This window comes from Pinus tabuliformis, chromosome X, assembly GCF_031772625.1.
Source record: "Pinus tabuliformis cultivar Carrire ecotype Pingquan chromosome X, CPIR1, whole genome shotgun sequence".
Lineage (NCBI taxonomy): Eukaryota > Viridiplantae > Streptophyta > Pinopsida > Pinales > Pinaceae > Pinus > Pinus tabuliformis.
The window spans coordinates 1,193,932,896-1,193,941,888 of record NC_142308.1 but is presented as its reverse complement, the minus strand read 5'-3'; the positions used below and the strand labels follow the sequence as shown (position 1 = coordinate 1,193,941,888).

Genomic DNA, 8,993 nt, shown 5'->3' with positions numbered 1-8,993 from the left:
TGCAAAACTAAAATAGATTGAACTGCAGCTAACTATCTTGCTGAAATGAAAATGCGGAATTGAAATGAAAGCAGGAAAGGACTAATCTATTTTTCTCAAATGAAATTGCAGGAAATGCTAGGCTACGCTTGCAGAATTGAAATGCTAATCTACGCTTGCAGAAATGAAATTGCGGAATTGAAATGCTAATCTATGAAAGAAGGAAATGTCTACGCTACTTTTGCGGAAATGAAATTTCATAATGGAAATGAAATAAACTACTTAGCAGAAGGTTGTAGTAGAAAATAGAAGAATAGCAGCAATCACCAATACTCTGACGCTTCCCCGACAACAGCGCCAAAATTATGGTGGGCTCCAGTATTGCAACAATAATGCTTCAACTCCTGGAACTCCCTTCTTTAATTTTATCAACCCGGTAGTTCGTAACAAACTTGGAAGCGACGGTGTTGTATGCACAAGCACTAGCTCTTGTCGCAGCTGTCACTTGGTCAGCTGGCACAAGTCCACTAGGAGCTTAAGCCAACTTCTATGAGCTCTTAGAAGAAGCTTTTTAATTGATGGATGAGAGCTAACTCGAAGGAAGCTAATCTAATTGCAAAAGGAAACTGAAAGCCAAAAAGAAACGCAAACCCTAGCAAACCCTAATTCTACCAGCTAGTCCTACTGACGCAAAGGAGAGCATGCAAACTACTGAAAGAGATGCCATTACTTCTATGAAGGTAAAATACATGTGTCTAGACTACCTCTATCTGAAAAAAACATCTTTTTGTATTTTTGATTAAGTTGTTGGAATTATCATGCATGTGCTTTTAACTATTTTTGACTGTGCAGAGGTGGATCAAGGAGGATAAATGCTTGGAAGAGGCCGGGAAGGTTCGGAGAGGGCCTAAGGGGTCCCTAACACCCTTCTAGAGAGTTTCACAAAGTTTGGCTGCCAAGAAACCGCGTTTATGAGCTTCTACAGGAAGTCTGTAGGGGTTCTACAGGATGTTCTGTAATTTTTCTACAGGATGTTTAGTAATGGAATTTTGGAGCATGGATGGAGGGAAAAAGGTGGAGGAATGAGTATGGAGGTGAAATAGGGGTGTAGGGGAGTTCAAGACTTGGAGGATGGGGTTGAGGAGAAGGTGTAGATCGCTGGACTTGTTCCAAGAAGGCTGGAATAATGCTGCATTAAGGTAGGGTTATGAGGGCAATGTGGGAACGTGAGGCAAGAAACCAAGTTAGGAGATGGAGAAGATGGGTTTGATGGAGTCTCGGTAGATAGAGAAGTGGTATAGGTGCTCTGCAATTTGTGTTTCCAACTGAACCAACAAAGACATGCAAGAAAACAAAGATCTAGCTATGCTACCCTAATATGATCTGGCTAACAGTAATGCGAATGGACAGCAGCTTGACTTGCAAGGAAACCATGTATATTAACTATGAAATGAAGCATTCAAAGATCTAAACATGTAACCAACCTCTGCAAATTAAAACAATACACTAAGGATTGCATGGTAAAGCAAACTAGTGTTTTTGTTTGGGATAGCACGATTATTCCAACTCCAGCCCCTGATCCAATAAGGAAGAGGTGAAACCAAAAGTGTTTGCTGACCCTTTTTTGGAGCCTTTTTCTTGTTATTATCCTACCAATCTATTCTAAACATGAGAAGCTACTTTAACCATCAAAAGAAATCTAAATAACAAAGCAAGATTTAAATATAAATAGCAGATTTTATTCTAAGAATGCAGCAAAAACACATAAGGATAAACAAAGGAGGTATTGGGCACTTGAGATGGGCCCAACCCCAAGAGCTACAACCTCCTAAGAGAGATTTAGAGCTGGTGCAAAGCTGGATTCATTTTTATTGAGCAAGAAAAGAAGAGTTACATCAAAACTGTCCACAAGGGAAACTTGAAAATGAGCTGAAAGCAAAGCTAATCTATTGCCTAAAAATCGAACTACAAAATGACTAACTACTTGCTAACTACTAGCTAACCCAAATGAGGCCTAAGCCTTCTTGTTTATAGAAATTGAGGACCCCAACAGTCCTCCTAAACTTTAGGGACTCGGGTGCCCAAAACTTGTAGTTAACAGTAGTCCTACTTGACTTGCTTGGCTGCCCTTGTGCTAATTGATTTGGTGGCCCTTGAACTCCGAGCTGATGGTGGAGAATTCGAGGTAAGGGCCCATAAATGAAGGGAACACCTTCCTAAAAATACTCTCCACGAATTTGGTTGCCAAGTGCTCATTTCAACCATTGATTTTCTCTCCAAATTGACCAAAAAGGCTACACAAAGCACACATTAGACTTGTTGGCATAATGACTAACCCAATTCACTCTATTAGCATAAATATAATCAAAAACATGCAATAAACTAATGAGAATGGTGGATTAAGTCGAATTAGGAGGTTGAATGAGCCCAAATAATTATCCATTTTTGGGGCTCATCATCACCCCCCTACTGAAAGTGTTGCTCATCCTCTGAGCAACCAATTTATCTCCTCATCTTTGATGGCCTCCCTGTCATGCTAAGCTTGATTAAAAGTAGTGTGGGTACCCCCAAACTGTTAGAATTGTCGGTATACTATTGGTTTAATGTATAAACATTTAAAAGGAGGAAAACTGATAAATTAAGGCAAACGAGCACCGTCTGTAAATAAGTTAAAATGTAGTGAATCTTATGACTAAGGTTAGCCTTTAAGGCCAAGCCATTTAGAGTAGCCTATGGGTACTACCAGGTCTAAAACTTGTATTATATTAAAAGGGTAACCTAATCAGATATAATAAAATCGAAAACCTTCAATCAAGAAAAATCTTTAATAACAGGTAACAAAGAAAGTATTTCAATGCCTCATGCACCTTATTGACAACAGAAAATAATATTATAAAAAATGATATAACGAAAAAGTAAAAGGAAATTAATGTTATAAAAAATGATATAACACAAGTTGTAATGTGAATCGGTGAGTTTTGAAGCATATAATAACATGCTAACAATATACCATCTTCACACCCTACTCTTTCCAACGACATAATTCAAATAATGAAACATAGTTGGTATGATGTTATGTGGAGTGGAGGAAACATTTATGTGAACATAAGGAATAGGATCAAACCGCTCCATTAACCAGGCTGAAGTTAATTACTTATCCCTATCACAAGATAGAGCGAAGTACTAATAATTTGTCATGAATGAATAAGAAAAAAAGAGTTTTTTTTAACCATTTTGTGAATGTGAGAAAAGGTTATACATATTTGCTATGGTAATTTTCCCTTTTAAATAGGCTATATTCCACATAAATACCATAGGTCAATACTATGGGTTAATATTCTTTATTATTATTGTTTTTTTAGGATTTTTTTTTTAATTTATTTATTTTGACGAAAGTAAAATATTTACATTATTTTAGGTTATTTACCTAACATTACACTAGTTTACAATATTTCTATCATAGTGGGCTTGAGAGCACCTCTGACCACAAGTAGCATAGTTAATAAAAACTAACTAAATCCATCTTAACTCGGATCTACTTTCTCTCTAAAAGAGGTTTGTATATCAACATATTTGATCACTCTCGTCCCTTGGTATATCCTACAATGGATCTCGGCTCGTTTAATTTCCCCTTTTAAATAGGTTATATTCAACATGAATACCATGGACCATTTTCTTTTTAATTTTTAATTTTTAATTTTTATAGGGTTATTTTTATTTTTTTTGACCCGTTAAAATGTTTACAATACATTATATTAATATTTTGACCTAATTTGATTTATTTTTTTTTGTGTAATTTGACTTTGTCAAAATGTTAAACATTACATTACATCTCTCTCATAATGGGTTGGAGAGGCTCTCTACGCAATTATAGTTTTACTTTAAATTATTATCGTTTTTGTTACTGAAGAAAAACTAATATATAAGTTAAACATATATGCATTTAAAGAAATCATGAAACAAGATTTTTAACTATAGAGATTTATCTTCTTTTTAACATGGTGATTCCTGATCGATAAATAGGTTTTTTACAACACCATGGCTAGATATGAGCTTATAAAAACCATGAACCTATAAAAACCAAACTCTCTTCGTATGATAGTTGTTCACATGACATTTTTCTAATCAATCAATTTAATTATAAAAGACGAAAATGACAAGACAATTGCTTTGGAAATGAATATCAACTTTCAATTTTTATATAAATATTCAAATTCCAATCATCTACTTCACAATTACTAATAATTAATTTAAGATTCTAAAAACTCTATTCCAAAATAAACACGTCTATTAATAGTTTTAAAACTAAAATGTTATTCATCTTAATACAAATTTATATTAACACGTAATATTAAATTTAATTGATTAAAAAAATACATAATCACGTCTTCAGAAAACAAAATAATATATATAATTTAATTAAAAAATTTAACAAGTAATATATAAAAAAATTAACATATTTAATAAATTCAAACCTAAAATAACGTTATATAGATATATTTTACAGCACACTAATATTTAAACTTTATCAGATTTGCTTTATCCACCTACTATGTTATAATTTAAATTGATAAGGTCAAATTTCATCATTTATTATTAAATTGATATTATGCCACTTTCGTGATTTATGTGAGTCCACTTTGCTAATCCCTATAACTTTTTCAAAATTCAAAATAACTTTTTCTAAGATTCTGACTGTTTTAGCATTTAACGATTTATTTTAATCTATTTTCTTAAGTTCCGTCATAGGCAGCTTAAATTTCCTAGTGTTTGACCATTTTAATTAAAGAACAGTTTTCTATAAAGAGACTTTTTGAAAGCTTTTCTGACAGATTTTTCCATCTCTGCGGGTTTTTCCATCAATTTCTCCACGTTGCTCCATATTCTCCCCACGTTGCTCCATATTCAACGACTTTAAATCGCGTTTTTCTTTCCAGCAGCTCCCCCTTCCACATCCCAAGTTTCGCAGTAATAATAAGTTTAACACTGTCAAACATCATCATGCCGGTACGTCAGACAAGTTTTCCTCGTTACCAAATGAGATTCTGTGATTCATCCTCTCTAAAGTCCCAATCAGAGAGGCAGTCAGATGCTGAGTTCTTTCGAGAAGATGGAGGTTTCTCTACACTCAAATACCCCAACTCATTTTCTCTCCACTCAAATACCCCAACTCATTTTCTCTCCCTGTCTCCTCTTGCAGGGGCCTGCCACACCGGATCCGTTATCGATCTCCACGGCAGAGAATGCAACATCCAGCATTCTGCAATCGCATTCCTTCGATCTAGAGGCCTTTCATCTTTTCAACGACACTACAGGCACTCGCACCTACCCAGTTGATAACAACTGGGAATTTGGCCGCGAAAGCGTATTGAAATGGGTGCAGTATGCAGCAGACAAGAATGTCCAACACCTCAATCTGGGAGGTGAGGTAAAAGAAACCCCACCTCCTGCCCTTTTCTTTTGCACTCATCTCACTACGCTTACACTCGCCAGTTTCATTCTCACCCATATTCCAACACATTCCTCTCGATTCAACCATCTCATTACTTGCTCCTTCACAGACATGCAATTGACCGATGATTCATTATCCTGGTTTGCATCACATTGCCCACTTCTGCAAAAGCTCGAAATATCTTGCTGCACTGGCCTGAATAAGCCCACCATCTCCGCTCCCAACATTTTGCTTTTAGATGTAATGGTATGGGATGATATAGAGGTTTTAACGGTTAATTGTCCCACAATTAGAACCATTGAGGTATGTTTGGTACATGATCTAAGGGTGAATGGGGTGTTCTTTCACGAGCTTTCAGTTGGGATTGTTGCCCTAGAAATGCAGTGCGAAATTAATGTGATTGGATTGGAAATGGATTCGACTTTAAGCTTTGAAAAGGCTTGGAATTCACATTTGTGATCCGTTGGCTGAAAGCGAAAAAGAGATCACTTTTCCTCTTATCAGCCTGCTGCAAGGATTTCCTCATCTTGAGCACCTGATAATAGATGGCGTGTTTCTTCTGGTGAGGAATAGTTCCTAGGGTTATGATTAGTATTTAATTTCTGTTTTTTTGCTATTTAAGTCGAAGTTAAAACGGATTTCTCTTTGTAATGCAATGCAGGAATTAGGTAGAGATCAGTTACCAGCGCGTTTAAGCCCCCCACTTGCCAATCTGCGGTATGTGATGGTAGAATTGAAGGAATTTGACGAGAGAGAAATGGACGTGCTGGCGTGTTTGCTTAAGAGCGCTCCTACTCTTGAAGATCTGCAGTTCGATTTGCCAGAGAAATACGAGGAGACGCAATACACCCGGTTTTTACAGGAATTTGTGGAACCGTGGTCATGCCGGTGGCTCCCAAACGAGGTTCTGAGTGTCATCTTTCATCAGACAGACATTCAGATGGGGATTTAAATTTATATTATGAAGGTCTAAATTAAAATATCTTCTCAAATTGGGTAACGCGAGTTATTTGGTAATGGTGACGGTTTACTGGTCGACACATTTTTTTTCTTTAATAATTATTATCTTAAATTTCAATGGAGTGGTTCCTTCAAAAATAATGGGAGTGGTTCCTTCAAAAATCTGTAATATCTTTTATGTTGGTCAGGATTATCATCTTCTTATAATTTAATGGAAGTTCCCACCTAATATGTTTTCATTGGAAAGACAAGGTAGCTGAATAAAATTTACGAACTCTAATTAGAAGTTCCCGGGGATGGAAGATGTGACTAAACAAAGGAAGAGATCGTGGAATAGGAAAGAATGATAAATGCAGTCAACAACCGATATCCCAAGAAGATTTGAATATGATATCTCCCAGAAAGAAATGAAGACTTTGATGGAAAATATGGAAAAGATAGATACCTTTAACATACATATCTTTAGGAAATGTGTCAACATGTACGCTAATTTTGATGCTTACACGAAGATGTAATAGTGAAAAACCCTCACAAAGGTAATTATGATTTAAGTGTTCATTACTTATTTATGAACTAGTATCTGGATCGGCTTATGAAGGAATACTAAAGGGAAGAACTATCGATATCTTCCTATATAACCACGTGGAAGGATGAAAGACCTTTCTGAAGAAGAAAGCATGATAAATATAGAATAACAAGAAGAAATTGTAGATGTGGACTGATAGACCACTTTCTGATGAGAAGGGCGATGACATGGTTGGCTCATGGATGAAAGTGATGAATAGTCTATGCCCTATGAAGACGTCCCCAAAAGAAGAAGACTCCTTGACAAATAAAATACATGACAATGAATGAAGGAGTTCTTCTAGCACCTGGTTGTCCCATCATCTCCACATGAGGAGATGTTGTAGGTCCCTAATTAAGAGGGAGCCTGGAAACAAGTTTCTTACTTCGAAGAAACTTTGAAACTCCTAAGCTAAGAGGAGCTTAGGTACATTCCTTCTGTAGGAATGAGTAAATTTGTCCTCCCTAATTGAGAGGGAGAGTTAAACACATTACTCTTGTCTTCACTTGGGAAGACTAAATAGAGGATTGGGTAATAATTTGGCATCTCATACTCTTTGAGGATGAGATAGGGCATTGAAGATAGCGAAGGGAGAAAATAAAGAGATGATGTTAGCCCTCCTCCAAGAGATCATTTTGGTCTAACTGCCATGGACACACACCTATATATACTAGTACTCGGCCTCATTTGGAGGAAATCAAGTTCGATCAAGCAAGTCTACAAAGAAGTGTGAACAACATACTAGAGAAAGAATCTATCTTAGTGAAGTAAAATGGAAAGAGGGTGAAGTTAGTTTGTCGATTGTTTTGCGTAATATATCCTCCCTTGTGCAAAGGCATAAGATAGTAAGGTGCCAGAAGAAGGTTGAAGTCTTGCAGCTACATCGAGGTGATCTTATTTTGGTAGAATACCTCATTAGAAGGAGACGAGTAGAAGTGGAATATGTCTCTCTCTTAAGACCGATATTATCAAGGATACCACGATTCTAAGGGAAGCCAAGAAGAAGAAGACTGAGATTCTCAAGGAACTCGAGAAGATGAAGAAGAAGAAGTTGTCTTAGAAGAGAGGATAGTGAATTGGTCTTGCTAGTACTCTAGTGTCAAGGGTCATTTTCATGGTCTCGGTGTTTTTTAATTGAATATTTATAAGAATTTCGTTTGGTTTTTCCTCCCAAAAGTTGAGAGGTTTTGGCCTTGGCTAACAATCCTCTATACTATGTCTCTTGTCTCTCTATTTTTTCATTATATGATAATTGTCTTGATGAAAAGAACATAATAATAATTACAATAAAGATAATATCATAATGAAGAGTCAAAAGTACATCACAATCAATTATCATAAGTATAGAAATCACCTAACTTATAATGCCTTAGATTCCTCAACATGGTATCAGAACTAAGGTGCTAAAGTTAAGAAGGGAATCTAATCAAGAAGACACACAAAGACTAAGTTTCAAAGAAGAATCAAAGCAAGAAAAAAATAATACCAAGAAAGAGATCAAGATCTTCATCTTACCGAAACCCTAGATCGAAGAAATTTACCTTAGCAAAAAGTCTTGGAAACATCATCAAGGAGGAAACAGAAAAAAAGACTAAAACCCTAGTAGAATCTTCGAGATCATCATTCATCGATCATCTAAGGAGGCAGTAGATCAAAAGGTGTCGTCGTAAAAAGCGAAATATTCTCTTCACTTGGAAGATGGTCATCCAAAAAGGACTTTCTTATCCTTAAAAGAATCATCCAAGAAGCATCAAGTTCATCACCACCAAAGAAATCTATTTGAAGATTCTATCTTCACAAGTAAGTATCTTCTCTCCTATAACCTAGTAAAATGATTTCATGTTTCGAGGAAAGTCAGAAGTTGGTTGGGATATCAAACTTCCTTGCATGAAAAGAAAGGATAGATATAGTCCTCGAAGTAAATGAAGTCATCGATCAAGTTCATGGAACTATTTCCAAGCCATACGAAGATCGATATCTATCTGAATACATGGAGAAATTTCTACAGGCTTAAAATATTCTTGAGGAATCTATCAA

General features: G+C 35.9%; 1 protein-coding gene across 1 annotated transcript; it reads left to right on the top strand.

Moving 5' to 3' along the window:
* Positions 1-4,980: 4,980 nt before the first annotated feature.
* Positions 4,981-6,383, top strand: LOC149144221 (FBD / Leucine Rich Repeat domains containing protein). Its single transcript, XM_089452073.1, has 3 exons — positions 4,981-4,986; positions 5,180-5,734; positions 6,054-6,383. The coding sequence occupies exons 1-3, from the start codon at positions 4,981-4,983 to the stop codon at positions 6,381-6,383; spliced, it is 891 nt and encodes a 296-aa protein (XP_089308199.1).
* The last annotated feature ends 2,610 nt before the right edge of the window (positions 6,384-8,993 follow it).

Coding starts and splice junctions, on each gene's coding strand:
- LOC149144221 (XM_089452073.1), top strand. Junction 5,735..6,053: donor CCACAATTAGAACCATTGAG/GTATGTTTGGTA, acceptor TTGCTATTTAAG/TCGAAGTTAAAACGGATTTC.